The sequence below is a fragment of the Pleurodeles waltl genome, chromosome 9 (assembly GCF_031143425.1).
Source record: "Pleurodeles waltl isolate 20211129_DDA chromosome 9, aPleWal1.hap1.20221129, whole genome shotgun sequence".
Lineage (NCBI taxonomy): Eukaryota > Metazoa > Chordata > Amphibia > Caudata > Salamandridae > Pleurodeles > Pleurodeles waltl.
The window spans coordinates 934489942-934509791 of NC_090448.1; the positions used below are offsets into that span (position 1 = coordinate 934489942).

Sequence of the window (19850 nt, forward strand, 5' to 3'; positions counted from 1 at the left end):
ACTTTTCCTCAATTTCCCTATTTCTCTTTGGACCCTGTCCAGATCCATTATTGCTGGGCAATCCGTGCATCTGGTTGGAGGTTCTAAAAATGAGATTTCATTCAGGTTTTATATGAATCGCACACCCTTTTTATTACATTTGATAACTGCAAGAGGCTTATTTTTATGCATCTGCATGGGTGTCATCCACAGAAATTCATTTTCAGGCATTGGCAGTTTCAGGGCAGGTTCTCCTCCCAGGATATAAGAAAATCTACTTTAGAGAGGTTGAAATGAAATATGGAACATTAAAAATAAAATGACAATTTGGCTTTACCTTTTGCCACATCTCTTCTTTTTGACATACTTTGAACACCTTTCAGAAACTGTTTTCTTCTTAGACCACAACAAGTTATATCTTAATCATTGGTATTAAATCCACCCATTCATCGCCTTACTTATCTCAGCAAAGTAATTCATATTTCTCTTAGCTTCTGCAGGCACATTGCTTGTTTTAATAGCTCAGTTTCTTTCACCGTTCTCCCATTGCAAGGTGTGATGCAAATTCTTTCTGGGTCTCGCTTTGACTTGTTTTTCTTGTTCCTACACCCTCTAGCTTAAAATGGTGTAGATGCGTTTCTTTGGGCCCTGAGAGATAGCCAGATGTTATTGGACATTTATTTTGTGATGCATCCTCTCTTACCACCGACATCCCAGGGCAGGTGTTATCCTGTTAGATATCCACATTTCACCATTTGGACATTTTCCTCTTCAAGGAAATCAGAGGAGTTGGTAGGTGGATCAAAGCTCTGCTACATCATGAGACAGAAGGTTACATGCACTAAACTTCTTGCCTTCTCAGAGTTTATCCTCTAAGTAAAGAAGAAGTATTTGTTATGGGTCATTTGTCACAGTCTGGGAAACCAAGTATACAGTTGGATATGGTCTTGGTGATAGCGATTACTGGGGAATAACTTAGCGGGTTTGAGCAAATTGAATGTATCAATATGTGCTTAAAAAAGTGGGAAAATTGTCAGTTGGGTTCCAGGAACAATTTTACAGAATGTTTTGCTGAATTTGTTTTTCTTGGCTTTAAGACTGTGCACTCTACCATTGCCAACCAGTTATGAAGTGCTTTGGCTCTCTCTTAAAACATGGCACAATTGGCTTACATCTAATTGGTCCATTTAATTTACTTGTAAGTCCATAGTAAAATGGTCTATGTGTACCCAAGTCTTGTAAATTAACTGCTACAATTTTACATAAGACGTTGACAGTGCATATCTTCCGTTCTTTTGATTGGATTTCTGCCGTTCAGGGGTTACTTAATTTATTAAAATTTACTTTATTTTTCTAGGTTGGAGGGTTGGTTGTTCTTATGTTGTTTTCACTTAATTACTGTTTGAGTGCTGCCTAAATATTTTGCACATTGCCTCTAAGTCAAGCCTGACTGCTTTTGTGCCAAGCTGTCAGAGGGTTACGCACTGGTTAATTTTGTGACTTCTTGTGTTTCACCCTGACGAGGATTGTGATTGTTGCATGAGAAGGGTTTCACCCTGACGAGGATTGTTGTTGTTCCATGAGAAGGGTTTCACCCCCCTCTGATTAGTTACAGGTATACATTCCCTAGTAGGGAATGTATACCTGTACCTGTATACTTGCAGGCATGTATTATAGGTTGTGGTCAGGAAATTCTAAGTGCACCGGTGTGGTGGTGCTCAAAGGCCCTTAAGCAACAAATGCGTCTGCTTGGTTATGGGTGGAAAATCGTTTTTCAGGGTTTGGGTCTAGGTGCACTCTGTATGCCCCATTCCCTAATGTAGAGCCAAAGTTCTCTTATTAAATGTTTTGTAAAATTACAGAGCATATCCAGTGAACTTACTCCAGTTGCTTAAAAACATAAGCCGGAACAGAATAAATCAAATTAACTGGTAAGGGAGGCACAAATTCTCTTTAACCATGCTAAGACTTATATCTTTACAAGAGATATCTTGAGGACAGTAATCCTTAGAAACGTACGGCCGAATACACAGTGTAGCATAGTGATGCCATATGCACTAGGACTCTTGTGGTTCTGGGCGGACTCTGACTATGAACTACATGATATGCAAGGGAGGTGTCAGGGTGTGCTTCAAGGTTCTGGGAAGTATGACGTAATGTTCATGTAGACATGCGCAACCACAGTTCCTGTGTATGGTGTAATCTAGTTGCCTGCACAAGTGGTGGGTAAAACTATACAACTGGTGATGAGTAGGTGATTTATACCTGTGGAAAACAAGATTGACCCTCTCCCCCCCCCCCCCCCCAACTGAGAGTTTGCAACCGTATGGCAAACTACTCATGCGTGCTGCATGTGCTCAGGGTCGATGCAGAAAGAACAGATGATGTACAGAATGCTGAACAATGCAATCATTCACCCCCAGTCGATAGATCTGGGTTTAATCCATAGTTTTTTTTGCCTACCATGTCACACCAGTTTGGAACTAGCCAGATGCAAATCAGTCTTGACCCTGCTTCCCATGGAAACATTCCAACCCGAACTGCCAGGCCAGGTCCTGCCTGGACTGTAAACAAGCACCCTGGGACCGGTTTTGTGGTATCGCTCATCAGTCAAGCTAGCTTGAATCCAGTGGCGCAGTGAGCATGGGACCCACGTCTGGGCATACCCTTCCCCCTTAGGGTGACAAAGACAAAAGGAACAGAAGGTGGATGGAATGTTAAACAATGTAAACGTTCATCCAGAGTCACAGATATCTGGTTTAATCCATCGTTTTTTGCCTACCATGTCGCACCAGTTTGGAACTAGCCATATGCAAATCAGTCTTGACCTTGCTCCCCATGGGAACAGTCCAGCCCGAGCCTTTTGCCCAGGTCGATGCTAAGCACTTTGCGACCAGCACACATGGAATCAAAGCCGTGCTCCAACTCATACACAGCCGCAGAAGCTATCAAAGGCCCTGCATAGGAGCATATTTGAAACACCAACCAATGCTGCTGGAGAAGTTGTCAGCGGAGACGCTGCACCCCGAACATAGAGCAACAATTCAGACGAAGGAAAACAACCATAACATCAACAAGGTAGAAGAAACGGAGAATGTCCTCACTTTCAGGGGCGATTGAAGCATATTGCGACATTGGCCTCTGCATGCAGCTGATGCTTGCAGAAGTTATTGGAGTCACCCTGCACAGCAAAATCAGTTAAGACATATGCTAATGCAATGGCAGCATGGAATGCAAAATGCAATGCAGCTGTGTTCTTGAAGCCTCCACCGCTGTTTGACACTTCCACAAAACAGAACATTGGTGCCAGGTGGACTGCGTGGATTGACACATGGAATGAGTTAATCGATGCGCTAGAGGAAGGAGATAAAAAAAAAAAAATCATCAAATATTCAAAAAATCTTCCAAATGATGGAGTGAAAGAACCACTGAAGAAAGTTTCACAGACTGACTCAACATCGCACCGAAATGTGAAGCGCTGGAAGCCAAATTCAGTCCGGTGCCAAATGTCCATTGGGAAAGATATCTTCAACAAAGCACAATAACCGACTGGTAAAAACAATGGATGAGTTTGTTGAAAGACATGATACGCTTACTAAACATTGCAAATTCTGTGCCTTAACCGATGAAGCCAGACACCTCAGAATTATCGATGTCTGCCTTTCAGATTCTATTAGAAGGAGCATATAGAGACCGACACTCAGTCTTGAGGAAATGCTGTTTCTACGAGATCAGAGAAAGAAGTAGAATGACAAGCTGCTCACTTGGAAGTAGAGACAGCGCACAGTAAGTCAGCGTTGACCATGAAAAGCAAGCATAGAACAGATGCATGTCAGTTGACGTCGTCGAAGAAAACAAAACTATGGTTTCATTGTGGATTGTCGTTTACACATGAAGGAAAATGTCCAGCCCTAGAATAAATCTGTAAGGGCCATGGGAAAGAGAGCCACTTCATAAGTGTGTGTCGAGCTAAGGAAAAATCGAGTGCGTCACAATGGAAAGAAAAGATGGATGTGAGAATGTACTGGAAACATTCACCCCACGTCCACAAAACCAAAAAGCAACATCAGCAACAACAAGTGGAGACCAAGAAAAATCGTTAGTCATACAAAGGTTCTTCCACGTCACTATTGAGTACCAGCGGAGACAATAGGTGGGTGCTGATGATGTCCACCAAAAGGCGGTGTTCACATGTGGGGTTAGCTGCTGGTGAAGAAGATGAAGTTCAAAAATAGCATGCCAAATAAAGCACAAAACTTCTTTAGAATACTGTCCCAGAATTACTTTGAAGGTAAACGGTCACCCCCATATCGTTCATCATCAACAGTGTCTATTAATATGCCAGTGGAAAAACGTAAGTTTCTCACCAGTGTCACGACTCACTCCTTCAGACAGGTAGATAAACATCTGGGCATCTTCTTAACCTGTGCAAAGCTACGGGTCCTTTGTAGCGGCAATGCAACAAAAAATGTCGTCCGTACGAGCCACCATTAATTTTCTTCAAGGAACCAAATCTAGAGCATGTTTACTCAGTTTTCCCAACGCTGCTAAGGGGTGAATATCTCTCAGTTGCAACCCCTGTGCTCAGCCTGAGATTATGAGCCGATTTCCATCCTTTCATTGTTTTGGAAAACTCCAGAAAATGAAAGCACAGCTTCATATCAACGAAGATGTTCACCCGGTGGCCCAGCGGCACCGCAGAGTTGCTCTTTGTCTACAAGAAGCTGTAGAAAAAGGGTTGGGAACATGTTTGAAAAATGACATCGTTGAACGTTGAATTGCCCCCACAGCATATGTTAGTCCCATAGTAGCTGTACCACAAAAAGGACAGTTGTGTATTGATATGCACCAGCCAAACAGAGCCTATGAGAGTAAGACACCCCCTCGTCCCCATATAACATATGATCATGCACCTGAACGGAGCAAAAGTTGTTTTCCCTCCTGAGCTGAACAAAGGGTATTGCCAGCTCGAGTTAGAAAAGAACTGCAGCTATATTATCACTTTTTCCACTCTTGTTGGTTTGTTCAGATGCAAGAGACTGCGTTTTGGAGTATCTTCTGCTGCCTCAATATTTCAGGATGTTATTCACGGAATAATCCAACCTGCTGCACATGCTTTCAGCCCTCACTCAAATGTGTCAGTTACTTGCTGAAGAAGGTCTCACTTTAAATGCAGCAAAATGTGAATTCCATAAAACCAAACCTGTTTTTGGGCACATATTCTCTGATTGTGGGTGAGGGTACGGTGACTCCAGGTCCACACAAGGTGCAGGCACTCATTACCATCTGCTCCTCCCCGACCTTCCTTGAATGTTCCTTTTCAGTAGTCTACTGAATGCTATCCGTTTCAAAGAAATAAAACCTGCAATTGAGGCTACAACTGCATACTGAGGCACTGGTAGGTGCAAGCCCTGTGGGGATGGAGACGATCCTTGCTCAACACAAAGGCCATCTGAATACTCAGACACCTTTGCCAGCTGCAGCCTGTCTGAAATAGAACATGCCTACTCTCAGCTGCAAAAAAAAGAGTCTGGCTGTGGTGTGGGCCTGTTAACATTTTCATGTATTCCTCTATGGGAAACAATGTATTTTTGTTATGAACCACCAGGCGATGCTTTCTTGTTTTGGAAACCCGAAGGCTAAGATGCCACCTTGCATAGAAAGGTGAGGGTTGAGGCTGCAAGAGTACGGATTCTAAGTTTACACAAACAGGGGAAGGGTTGGAACCTAGCAGATGACTTTTAGCGAGCACTGGTAGATCGTCCTAATTCGACCTCCAAGAAAGCTAAAGAATATCTCAAATTTATTGTAAGGTCCAGCGCACCAATAGCTCTGTCTGCGGACCAAATCATTGTATCAACTAACACAGACCAAGACATGACTATTGTCAAAGAACTCATTGAGACAAACTCATGGAGATGATGCTCACCGCCTTTGGCTGATGATAATGAATTCCAGCAGTTCAAAAACATACTGGATGACTTAGCAGTCACACAAGAAGGCATACATCTCAGAGGCTCGAGAATAGTCCTACCTGAGAGCATACGGCACCGGGTCATTGAGTTGGCCCATGAAGGATATCGTGGCATTGTTGCCACCAAAAGAGCTTTGAGAGACAGTGTGTGGTCCCTCAACTAGATGAGTAAGTAGAAAAGGAATTGAAAGCATGCAACATCTGCAGTTGCCTGCCCCTTAAGATGATGCACCACCTGGTGACTGTCTGTCCTTCTTGCCCATACCTGGAGGAGCGTGTCAGTTGACTTCTTTGGACCATTAGGAGATGCACAGCATCTCATGGTAGTCGTAGATCAATATTCCTGTTTTCCTTTGGTGGGTACACTGTCCTCGCCAATTCATGATTGTCATAGAAAGACTTGATGACATCTTTCCAACTTGGGGTATCCGGCCTTGAAAAATTGACTCGACCACTCGCTATGGCGAACCATTTTTTTTTGTTTTTGTTTTTTAGGACCTACTCGCCCTTTCTGGCAAGTTGACAAAGAACAGGTGTTCTGTTCAGTCAAAGTGAAAAAGATGCCTTTAAATCTTGTTCTTGTTACATTTGCTCTATGTTCAGTGAGAGAGATCAAAAGTCAGCTTGTCTTCTTCCATTCTGACGGCAGAGTTCTAGGATTTTGTTAGGTGATCCATCTGACCAGCTGTAAAAAGAGTGAACCGAAAGGCTGTATGGGTTTTTCTAACACACAACATTTGAATAACTAAGTCAACTGAACATTTCAAAATGCAAGTCAGTAGCTGTTAGTCCATTTTTTTTTGTTCTTCAGTGTGATGAAAAAATATTTAATAGGATGAAAACAAGTAAAAACACCTAGATGATAAATATGTTTACTGAAACCCAGTTTTTACAGATTACTAATACTCTACATAGTTTTAACAGTAAAGCTGCATGTTAGTGAGGAAGTTTAGGGTAATTTCTTGGGCATTTACTGTCTGCAAATAACAGTGTGCTACCACATCATGCTTTAGTAATATATTTAATAAATGTGAGTGTTCAAACATAAAGTGGAAAATACTTTTGCCCTGATGGCAATGCTGTTAGTCACCTAAGACAAGTCACGGATCATGTGTACCCTATATGTGGGCTAGATTCTTATTATACATGGAGCAAACATTTCTTCTAGTTAATCAAACAAGAGGTATTTTGTACAGCAGAAATGCTGAACTCGCATATTTGAAAGAATCGATTAGAGCCCAGATAAGTGGCAGACCCTCTGGGCCTATAGATCAACTCACTCTACAATGGGTGAGAGCCCTGCTACTTTTTTGAGAGAGCTATCAGAACAAAATTACCTCAGTGAACATCAGATCGATCGGTGCACGCTGACAAACTTTGTGACACAGATGCTACTCATAAGAGTAAAACAAAGGCGTCTGCTGATCAGCAACGACATGCCCAGGAAACCGTCTTCGGCAAAGGAGACCGAGTACTGGCAAAGCAGAGACAGAAACTAAAGACAGACACCCCTTTTGCCACTGACCTGTTACAGATGGTGGCTTGTAAGGGACACATGGTGACAGCACATCATCCAGGAAGGCTATCTCTCTGAACACATCACATTTAAACACCTATCTTGACACCTGCCAGCTCGTGCAACTTCGGTGGAGGTGACCCCTCACCCACAGGTCCGACTCCGTTGCCTTATGCAGGTGGACCTCTATCATTGTGGATCACCAGAAACTGGTAGACAAGTATGGGCTCCTCGCACACTGATTGAGATGTAATTTCAAATTATGCTGGCCATCTTTTATTTAACAAAGGTGGAGATGTAGCATATTGATGCTATATGCACTTGGACCCTTGTGGTTCTGGGTGGACTTGGAAATCAAACTATGTGATATCCGGGAGAGGTGTCAGGGTGTGGTCCTGGGAAGTATGACTTAATGCGCAGTGTGTGAATGGATGTTGGAGGGTAAAGACCTGCTTAGCCGCAGCTCCAGTACGTAGCGTAATGTACTTGCATGCTCCAGGAAGGGGGAAGGCGCTACACACAGCAGCCCTTTCAGAGTCTGTCGGGTATTGTTTATTTACATGTAAAGAAGCATATCTGTGTGTTGGGTGGCTTATGCCTTACTTGAACAATTTTCAAACTTGTTGAAATTTGTCTTTGGGTTGTGGCTGTAGCCATGTAATGATAAAATTGATAAATGTGCCGTTGCTGGGAATGGGGAATTTTCTTACAATGATTTGGTATGGAAACACAGGGCTTTATTATGGATTTTATTCAACATCAGGATTAGTGCTTCTTATTGCATAATTATTTTTGTTCTGGTAGGTATGTACACCTTACACATCCTACAGAAAGCTTTGTTGCTGATAAAGAACCTATTAAGGTTTGCTTTCTTTTTTTTAAATTTGAATTCACAACAAGCAAGGCATAATGATGAATCGTGCTTTGAGAAATTCCATGTGCAGTTCATAATACGCACTCTGGGGCTTCCTTCTTTGCTTTTGGAAATTATCTGTGTAAATCTTATTTTGTCATACTTAAAACCATTTTAAGGCAGAGTGTAAATAAATGGCTCCCTGTTGCAGCTACCCCCCACTTTTTGCCTGATACTGATGCTGGGACCCTGCTAACCAGGCCCCAGCACCAGTGTTCTTTCACCTAAAATGTACCATTGTCTCCACAATTGGCACAACCCTGGCATCCAGATAAGTCCCTTGTAACTGGTACCCCTGGTACCAAGGGCCCTGGTGCCAGGGAAGGTCTCTAAGGGCTGCAGCATGTCTTATGCCACCCTAGGGACCCCTCACTCAGCACAGACCCACTGCTTGCCAGCTTGTGTGTGCTGGTGGGGAGAAAATCACTAAGTTGACATTGCACTCCCCTCAGGGTGCCATGCCAACCTCACACTGCCTGTGGCATAGGTAAATCACCCCTCTAGCAGGCCTTACAGCCCTAAGGCAGGGTGCACTATACCACAGGTGAGGGCATATGTGCATGAGCACTATGCCCCTACAATGTCTAAGCAAAACCTTAGACATTGTAAGTGCCGGGTAGCCATAAGAGTATATGGTCTGGGAGTCTATCAACAACGAACTCCACAGCTCCATAATGGCTACACTGAATACTGGGAAGTTTGGTATCCACTGATGCCAGTGTTGTATTTATTAAAAAATGCACACAGAGGGCATCTTAGAGATGCCGCCTGTATTTTACCCAATTGTTCAGTGCAGGACTGACTGGTCTGTGCCAGCCTGCTGCTGAGAGACGAGTTTCTGACCCCATGTGGTGAGGGCCATTGTGCTCTCTGGGGACAGAAACAAAAGCCTGCTCTGGGTGGAGGTGCTTCACACCTCCCCCCTGCAGGAACTGTAACACCTAGCAGTGAGCCTCCAAGGCTCAGGCTTCGTGTTACAATGCCCCAGGGCACTCCAGCTAGTGGAGATGCCCGCCCCCTGGACACAGCCCCCACCTTTAGCGGCAAGTCCAGGAGAGATAATGAGAAAAACAAGGAGGAGTCACTGGCCAGTCAGGACAGCCCCTAAGGTGTCCTGAGGTGACTCTGACTTTTAGAAATCCTCCATCTTGATTTTGGAGGATTCCCTCAATAGGAATAGGGATGTGCCCCCCTCCCCTTGGGAGGAGGCACAAAGAGGGTGTAGCCACCCTCAGGGCTAGTAGCCATTGGCTACTGCCCTCCCAGACCTAAACACACCCCTAAATTCAGTGCTTAGGGGCTCCCCAGAACCTAGGAAACTAGATTCCTGTAACCTAAGAAGAAGAGGACTGCTAAGCTGAAAAACCCTGCAGAGAAGACGGAGACACTAACTGCTTTGGCCCCAGCTCTACCGGCCTGTCTCCCCCCTTCTAAAGACACTGCTCCAGCGACCTCTGAATCCTCAGAGGACTGCCCTGATCTAGAAGGACCAATTAACTCCCGAGGACAGCGGCCCTGTTCACCAAAGACTGCAACTTTGAAACAAAGCAGCAACTTTACAAACAACTTGCGTTTCCCGCCGGAAGCGTGAGACTTGGCACTCTGCACCTGACGCCCCCGGCTCAACTTGTGGAGAACAACCACTTCAGGGAGGACTCCCCGGCGACTGCGAGACCGTGAGTAGCCAGAGTTTCCCCCCTGCACCTCCACAGCGACGCCTACAGAGGGAATCCCGAGGCTCCCCCTGACAGCGACTGCCGGCTTCTAAGAACCCGACGCCTGGTAGGGACACTGCACCCGCAGCCCCCAGGACCTGAAGGATCCGACCTCCAGTGCAGGAGCGACCCCCAGGTGGCCCTCTCCCTTGCCCAGGTGGTGGCTACCCCGAGGAGCCCCCCCTTGCCTGCCTGCATCGCTGAAAACACCCTTTGGTCTCCCATTGCTTTCTATTACAAACCCGACGCTTGTTTGCACACTGCACCTGGCCGCCCCGTGCCGCTGAGGGTGTACTTTCTGTGTGGACTTGTGTCCCCCCGGTGCCCTACAAAACTCCCCTGGTCTGCCCTCCGAAGACGCAGGTACTTACCTGCTGGCAGACTGGAACCGGGGCACCCCCTTCTCCATTGAAGCCTATGCGTTTTGGGCACCACTTTGACCTCTGCACCTGACCAACCCTGAGCTGCTGGTGTGGTAACTTTGGGGTTGCTCTGAACCCCCAACGGTGGGCTACCTTGGACCCAAACTTGAACCCCGTAGGTGGTTTACTTACCTGCAAAACTAACAAACTCTTACTCCCCCTAGGAACTGTTGAAAATTGCACTGTCTAGTTTTAAAATAGCTATATGTCATTTATGTGAAAACTGTATATGCTATTTTGCTAATTCAAAGTTCCTAAAGTACCTACCTGCAATACCTTTCATTTAAAGTATTACATGCAAATCTTGAACCTGTGGTTCTTAAAATAAACTAAGAAAATATATTTTTCTATACAAAAACCTATTGGCCTGGAATTGTCTCTGAGTGTGTGTTCCTCATTTATTGCCTGTGTGTGTACAACAAATGCTTAACACTACTCCTTTGATAAGCCTACTGCTCGACCACACTACCACAAAATAGAGCATTAGTATTATCTCTTTTTGCCTCTATCTTACCTCTAGGGGGAACCCTTGGACTCTGTGCATACTATTCCTTACTTTGAAATAGTGCATACAGAGCCAACTTCCTACACAGAGTTTCACTTGGTTAGAAATCCCATGTTATAATTTTGGATTGTCTTAAAAAAAAGAAAAAAAAGGGGGGGGGGGAGGGGCTCAAAAATTACCTGTATTATATAAGTGGTGTCCAGAAAAATGAAAAGATTTATTAATTTTAAGCCAAACTACTGTGTGGTTTGCATGTGTAAGATTGGGAGAGTTACTTGAGAAGATAGTTGGATGACTTTGTTTTACTTGGTTGATCTTGGTTTTAAAAAATGTCATTGTGCTATTTGCATTGCAACTTTTGTTTTCTTGCTGGACTCTCCTCTTTACCAAACAAGCATGTTTGGTGTTTTTAAAGCTGCACAATGCAATGAAACAAATACCCCTGAATTCATTAAAACGTATTGGAATAAAAAGGATTTATCCACATTAGATGATGCCGTAAGCTCACTATGAACAAATAATATTTCTTGGCTTTTCGTTTGAGAAGTATGAACCTATTTAAGTTTCACCTGCACAGATCCTGCACTGTGCTTGTGAAATCTATTGTATTATTAAATATATCTTTAAAGGGGCTTACATCCTGCTGTCCCTTCTTATTGGTCTGTGTTCTTGTCAATTTTTTTTCTCCTTCTTTCTACTGGTTGTAGGCGTTCTTTTCCTAATGTTCCTTGTGGTTTTTTTTTTTCTCTTATCAGGCTCCGGTGGCCCTTGTACTCATTTGCATCCTCCGCTTGTCACTTTGATGGGTGGAACTTCTTCAATTTGCTTGCTGCACTGAGTTTGATTAACTTTTATTAGCCTTCATGGCTGAACGCAATGCTGGCTAAACTTATTTAAAGGATGCTTTTAAATAGCATTTTCTTTGCTTTGTTGAACGACTGCATGCATTTAAAGCGTCCTTAGTCACAGCATTTTGTTGCCTTTGTCTGATGACGATTGCACACATTTAAAGGATGATTTCACACAGTTGTGGCTCACCCCTTTCAACGAATATTTATCTGCTTTCTTTTGCAGGCGAGTTCTTGTAAATAATGTTCACTTAGTTGAACACATTTAAAGCATGCTTCTGTTTCAGCTACAATTCCTTCTATCTAATTTTATCCTCTCAGCACGCATTGTGAATGTTTTTTTTAGAGCTCTGTAGAATGCTGACTCTTTATGTGGTATGTCAATAACTAGATAAACAGTGTAAAGAGTCCAAGGGTTCCCAAGTGGGTGAACAGGAGCTTGCTATGCAAACCCAGAGTGCTCTATTTGGAGGTAATGTGGTCGAGCAGCCTTGAGCTTAACATAGAGGCGTGCAAGACGTCCACAATAGTCAATAAATGAAAGGAGATCCACACTAATCTATAAAAATAGCAAGTATCTTTATATATATTTTTTATTTTAGGCATCAGAGAAAAATCGTTCTGTTAAGTATGTTTTTAAATAAGAATCAATTATGGCAATATTATATTACAAGCAATTTATGAGTAATGCAATGTTATCCTATTGGTGGAAAACAAGTTCAGCAAACAGGTAGAGTACAGCGACTTACAAGACCAATCTCCAGAAGTTGTTGAGTGGTGGGCAAGGTCCAAGGCAGCACTAGCAATACAGGACCAGCGGCACGGGGGCAGCTGGGTGCACGGCGCAAAACAGAGTCCAGTGCCCAGTGTGTTCCAGTGGAGATCGGTCACTGCAAAAAGAGGATGCAGGCTCAGGCCAGCAAGCCAGTCTGGCTTAACCAACAGCGGGACTCACGATGCTTGGGCACAGGTGATCCTCGTCTCAACGGCTCAAGGGCGACTAGTGCAGAGCTGTCTTCAGGTATCGTGTTTTCCTTACTGGAGAGTTTGTGGTAGAGGGGGGGCTCCGTGCAGGGGCTACAAGTGTTGTTGGGGAGTCAAGGAGGGGTGAAAACACAATGGACTTGGACTCTGGAGGGCTGGGGAACCTTGTTGGCACTGGTAGCCCACTTCAACTCTGGGTAGAGGTGACTGGTGGCTTCAGGTGCAGTGGTGGATTCAGAGTCCTTTCTTGGAGTTTGAGGGAGAAGAGGTCTGCTGTTCATGGAGGTCTTGAGTTTTTATTTAACGCCAGCATTCCTCCCGGGTTTCTGGAGTCACATTTGCAGGGCGATTGCTTCCTCTCCTGTGAGGGGCATTCCAAAGGTAGCAGTTCTTTGAGGCATGCCGCCTTAGGAAGGCTAATCAACGGGCCGTCCTGTGGGAAGGGGTGCTACAGCATCTTCCCGGGCAGACTTTTGTTCTGGGCCTCCTGAGAGCAGAAGGCTTTCACCTTGGGGGTCCAGAATGGTGTCTCGGTGGCAGGCCGGCAGAAACTGGTCAGCGAGCACACCAGAGGCTAGTAGGGTTACGGGGGGCACCTCCTAAGGTGCCCTCTGGGTACATGTATTGGTAAATTCAACAATGACATCAGTGTGGGTTCACCAATGGGAGATGTTTGATACCAAACATCCCTATCGTCGGTGAAGCCTTCATCTAGCTGGGGAACTCATATTGATCAGTGTCCAGACCATACAATTAAAATGGTTTCTCTGGTTACTTAACTATGTCTGGAAATCAACAGACATAGCAGGGGCATACCTGTTTGTGCAGATATGCCCTCACATGTAATTTGTTGCACCCTGAATTAGGACTGTAAGGCCTGCTAGAGGGGTGACTTACATGTATTGTATGCAGTGTTACGGGACATGGCACACAGGCTGTGTGCCGTGTCATGTTTGCACTTAGGGTGGCACAATTTGTGTTGCAGCCCTCGGGCACCCTCCATTGTTCTATAGCAGGGCTATGCCCTAGCTATCTGTGGAACCATTTACTAGGGACTTGGAGAGGGTGCTAAAGATTTTGCCAATTGGGGAAACAACTGTGCTGTTTTGGACAAGAAATCTGGCTCTGGGGACCTGGTTAGCAGGAACCCAGTGCACCCTCAGTCGAAATCACATCAGACACTTGGCAAAATTAGGAAAGTAGCCATGTCAAAAAGAGGCACCTTCCTACAATAACTAATTGAATTTAAGGGATTTCCAAAAATGAATTTTGTAATTCTATGATTTACCAGTGGCAAGGTTTGAGGCCCTTATCTTTGGATCGAGTGTAGTGATTGGTTACTGGGTAATTATACAGGTGTCTTAGGGCCACCTGAACTATTGTACTCCATTTGATAAAGCTGTTACACATTTGGTGAGTTGTCAGTTGAGGGGATTTTGAAACTGAGCATTAAAGCCTTGATGTAGGATGTGGTCAGTATTGCAAGCTCATTTACAGAATATTTCAGTTAACACAATTAATATTTGTCTTGATAGAGGATACTATTTTGTGCTGAAGGTGTTTACATGGTTGCCTGTTTTATTTGTGACACTCGATTGATGGCAACTGGTAATGAGTATGGTGATGTTGCTGTTCCTGTGGCTTGTGATGAGACTGCCTGTGGTATATTGAATACGCGGGTGGGTAGTCACCATCGTGGCGTTCTGTTTTGTAGTTAATAGCACTCGTTGCTGATAAAAGATGCCTAAATATGAGGGTAGTGGCTGCACCCTTCACATTTGACCTGACCCTTCACCTTGGCTAGTTTTCTGGGAAGTCAGCTTCGAAAGTTATATTCTCAATTGTGTGCCATTCTATTCTACAGCACCATTGCTACAGTCACAAAACTGAGTTTTGTGCTGCTAACCCTGCCAACCAATGTAATGTTCTTTGCAGATGCACAAAGCTTAATTAAATACATTTGTATGATGTTAGCCTCCAGTTTTAATGAATCTCTACTAAGTTTTATATTGCTTGTTTCCCACATAGCAAATTTACTTGGTATACTGCTGAATTCCTTAACCGGAGAAAATAGACATTATGATACACTTGCTACTGGAATAATTTATTTCCATCGATTTTACATGTTTCATTCGTTTAAGCAATTTCCAAGATATGTAAGTATACTATGCATTCTTGTGTAAATGTTGAAATTTCTTAATCTAAACGTAATGTTAGGCATTAGTTGTAAACATTTAAATCATGGTTAATTTAATCTAAAAGTGAAATGTATGTTTGCAGATTGAAAGTAAGAGTTATTGTAGTAATTGAGTTGTTTATAAAGTGTCTTTTTTGTAGTATGGAATTTTTCCACATCTTAGCAAGTGATAATGAGAATAACTATGACTTTAGGTCTTGCCAAAGGACCGCTTTTAGTTGTCCGTTTCCCAGGAGACTTATTGTGAAACATACAAAAAACTCACAGTGGGCTTAGAGCTCGCCCTTTGCTTTCAGTCTGGGGACTACTTTTTTCTTTTTCAGTAATCCACAAGAGTGCACCTGTTTTCTGGCTCTTCCCCTTGTGTGCGGTTTCCCCATCTCAAATTTGCTTTGCGTTGCATCTCCTCCTACCAACTCACAGATCATCCATTGCTTTCCCACCCCTATTTTTTTTTTGCTGTTAATTATTTTGTTTTCCACCCCTTTCAGGTTCCTCTTCTGCTTGCCACCTGTCCTTAAAGAACATTTTTTTGTAATTACAATTTTTTCAATGTTCATCTTTCAGAGGGGCTTGCAGCTACCATTTGCTGCTGTCCAATCTACTTCCAAAAGTGGTCTCATGCACATTTAAATGTTTTTGTATTTTTTAATTTACTGCTTCAAATGGCATTCAGTCTTGAAATGGCAAATACAAATAGTGGTGCATCATGCGCATAGGTACATACGTTGTCATGCATGCACACATACACGTCCTACCAACTGTGTAATTTCTTTTTGCTTATGCAGATGGTACAAAAAGAATTGGCAAAGCCAATATAGTCGAAAAGTCAAGTCTCCCTGGCTTTTCCAAATTTTGTATTCTTTTCTCAACAATCTCTTAAAGCAAATACAGAAGCTGCAGCACTTAATCAATACTTTTTGTTTGGGACTACCCAGTGCGCGGTAAACCAAGCCTTTCTGCAGTGCATGTTGCGTATAGTATTCAAACTTTTTGCACAGTGAAGGTCCTATTAGAAAATAAAATGGAAAACATGTTGGAACACAGCACTGTTAACCTACTTTATTAGGAACACCATGTTGAAGACATTTAAAAATGCAGGACAATTCTGAGATTCTTCTAGCCATTTTTAACATATGTTTTCTTGCAAACCTAGTAAAGTACACTGAGTAGCGATAGTGTAAACATGTGACTACAGCATAGTAGATAAAAAACCTCTTTGTGATTGTCACTTGTAACTTTATTTTTTATTTTTTTGACGTAGTCCTAAAAACTCAAGTGCTACAAATTCTCACACAAATGACCACACTGTAAGGTAATTACCCCACTTTATTTCAATCACAAAGATTACCACCTTGTTACTCTTTTTAATCTCCATCCTTGACCAGTTGATTACCGGACTCAGATGAACTATTGAACATTAGAGGTAAGATAGTGGCAAAAAGAGATAATACTAATGCTCTATTTTGTGTTAGTGTGGTCGAGCAGTAGGCTTATCAAAGGAGTAGTGTTGAGTATTTGTTGTACATACACAAGCAATAAATGAGGAACACACACTCAAAGACAATTCCAGGCCAATAGGTTTTTGTATAGAAAAATATATTTTCTTAGTTTATTTTAAGAACCACATGTTCAAATTTTACATGTAATACTTCAAATGAAAGGTATTGCAGGTAAGTACTTTAGGAACTTTAAATAATCAAAATAGCATACACAGTTTTCAAATAAATCCCATATAGCTGTTTTAAAACTAGACAGTGCAATTTTCAACAGTTCCTGGGGGGAGTAAGAGTTAGTTAGTTTTTGCAGGTAAGTAAACCCCCTACCGGGGTTCAAGTTTGGGTCCAAGGTAGCCCACCGTTGGGGGTTCAGAGCAACCCCAAAGTTACCACACTAGCAGCTCAGGGCCAGTCGGGTGCAGAGTTCGAAGTGGTGCCCAAAACGCATAGGCTTCAATGGAGAAGGGGGGTGCCCTGGTTCCAGTCGGCCAGCAGGTAAGTACCCGCGTCTTCGGAGGGCAGACCAGGGGGGTTTTGTAGGGCACCGGGGGGGACACAAGTCAGCACAAAAAATACACCCTCAGCAGCACGGGGGCGGCCGGGTGCAGTGTGCAAACACGCGTCGGGTTTCCAATTGTTTTCAATGAGAGACCAAGGGGTCTCTTCAGCGGTGCAGGCAGGCAAGGGGGGGGGCTCCTCGGGGTAGCCACCACCTGGGCAAGGGAGAGGGCCTCCTGGGGGTCACTCCTGCACTGGAGTTCCGATCCTTCAGGTCCTGGGGGCTGCGGGTGCAGGGTCTTTTCCAGGTGTCGGGATTTCAGAGTCAGGCAGTCGCGGTCAGGGGGAGCCTCGGGATTCCCTCTGCAGGCGTCGCTGTGGGGGCTCAGGGGGGACAACTTTGGTTACTCAGAGTCGCCTGGGGGTCCTCCCTGTAGCGTTGTTTCTTCACCAGTCGAGTCGGGGTCGCCGGGTGCAGTGTTGCAAGTCTCACGCTTCTTGCGGGGATTGCAGGGGTCTTTAAATCTGCTCCTCTGGATACCAAGTTGCAGTCTTTTTTGAACAGGGCCGCTGTTCTCTGGAGTTTCTTGGTCTCTTGGAAGCAGGGCAGTCCTCTGAGGATTCAAAGGTCGCAGGTCCTGTGGAAAGCGTAGCTGGAGCAGGTTTCTTTGGAAGGCAGGAGACAGGCCGGTAGGACTGGGGCCAAAGCAGTTGGTGTCTTTTTTTCTTCTTCTGCAGGGGTTTTTCAGCTCAGCAGTCCTCTTCTTCTGTAAGTTGCAGGAATCTAAATTCTTAGGTTCAGGGGAGCCCTTAAATACTAAATTTAAGGGTGTGTTTAGGTCTGGGGGGTTAGTAGCCAATGGCTACTAGCCCTGAGGGTGGGTACACCCTCTTTGTGCCTCCTCCCAAGGGGAGGGGGTCACAATCCTATCCCTATTGGGGGAATCCTCCATCTGCAAGATGGAGGATTTCTAAAAGTTAGTCACTTCAGCTCAGGACACCTTAGGGGCTGTCCTGACTGGCCAGTGACTCCTCCTTGTTATTCTCATTATTTCCTCCGGCCTTGCCGCCTAAAGTGGGGCCGTGGCCGGAGGGGGCGGGCAACTCCACTAGCTGGAGTGCCCTGCGGTGCTGGAACAAAGGGGGTGAGCCTTTGAGGCTCACCGCCAGGTGTTACAGCTCCTGCCTGGGGGAGGTGTTAGCATCTCCACCCAGTGCAGGCTTTGTTACTGGCCTCATAGTGACAAAGGCACTCTCCCCATGGGGCCAGCAACATGTCTCGAGTGTGGCAGGCTGCTAAAACCAGTCAGCCTACACAGGTAGTTGGTTTAGGTTTCAGGGGGCACCTCTAAGGTGCCCTCTGGGGTGTATTTTACAATAAAATGTACACTGGCATCAGTGTGCATTTATTGTGCTGAGAAGTTTGATACCAAACTTCCCAGTTTTCAGTGTAGCCATTATGGTGCTGTGGAGTTCGTGTTTGACAGACTCCCAGACCATATACTCTTATGGCTACCCTGCACTTACAATGTCTAAGGTTTGGCTTAGACACTGTAGGGGCACAGTGCTCATGCACTGGTGCCCTCACCTATGGTATAGTGCACCCTGCCTTAGGGCTGTAAGGCCTGCTAGAGGGGTTACTTATCTATACTGCATAGGCAGTGTGAGGTTGGCATGGCACCCTGAGGGGAGTGCCATGTCGACTTACTTGTTTTGTCCTCACCAGCACACACAAGCTGGCAAGCAGTGTGTCTGTGCTGAGTGAGGGATCCCCAGGGTGGCATAAGATATGCTGCAGCCCTTAGAAACCTTCCCTGGCATCAGGGCCCTTGGTACCAGGGGTACCAGTTACAAGGGACTTACCTGGTTGCCAGGGTGTGCCAATTGTGGATACAAAAGTACAGGTTAGGGAAAGAACACTGGTGCTGGGGCCTGGTTAGCAGGGTGTAACCATGCCAAGGAGGCATTTCCTTACACTCACTGTAAAGAAATGGCTCCCTGTTGCAGTTACCCCCCACTTTTTGCCTGATACTGATACTGATGCTGACTTGACCGAGAAGAGTGCTGGGACCCTGCTAACCAGGCCCCAGCACCAGTGTTCCTTCACCTAAAATGTACCATTGTATCCACAATTGGCACACCCTGGCATTCAGATAAGTCCCTTGTAACTGGTACTTCTAGTACCAAGGGCCCTGATGCCAAGGAAGGTCTCTAAGGGCTGCAGCATGTCTTATGCCACCCTAGAGACCCCTCACTCAGCACAGACACACTGCTTACAAGCCTGTGTGTGCTAGTGAGAACAAAATGAGTAAGTCGACATGGCACTCCCCTCAGGGTGCCATGCCAGCCTCTCACTGCCTATGCAGTATAGGTAAGACACCCCTCTAGCAGGCCTTACAGCCCTAAGGCAGGGTGCACTATACCATAGGTGAGGGTACCAGTACATGAGCACTGTGCCCCTACAGTGTCTAAACAAAACCTTAGACATTGTAAGTGCAGGGTAGCCATAAGAGTATATGGTCTGGGAGTCTGTTTTACACGAACTCCACAGCACCATAATGGCTACACTGAAAACTGGGAAGTTTGGTATCAAACTTCTCAGCACAATAAATGCACACTGATGCCAGTGTGCATTTTATTGTAAAATACACCCCAGAGGGCACCTTAGAGGTGCCCCCTGAAACTTAACCGACTGTCTGTGTAGGCTGACTAGTTTTACCAGCCTGCCACAAACCGAGACATGTTGCTGGCCCCATGGGGAGAGTGCCTTTGTCACTCTGAGGCCAGTAACAAAGCCTGC

General features: G+C 44.7%; 1 protein-coding gene across 3 annotated transcripts in view; it reads left to right on the forward strand.

Moving 5' to 3' along the window:
• Positions 1-19850, forward strand: part of CCNK (cyclin K) — a 357987-nt gene that overhangs the window by 4587 nt on the left and 333550 nt on the right. For all 3 annotated transcript variants that reach the window (XM_069208291.1, XM_069208290.1, XM_069208289.1), the window contains one exon: positions 14931-15012. In XM_069208291.1, coding sequence (XP_069064392.1) covers positions 14931-15012 — 82 coding nt within the window. The remainder of the gene's footprint in view (positions 1-14930; positions 15013-19850) is intronic.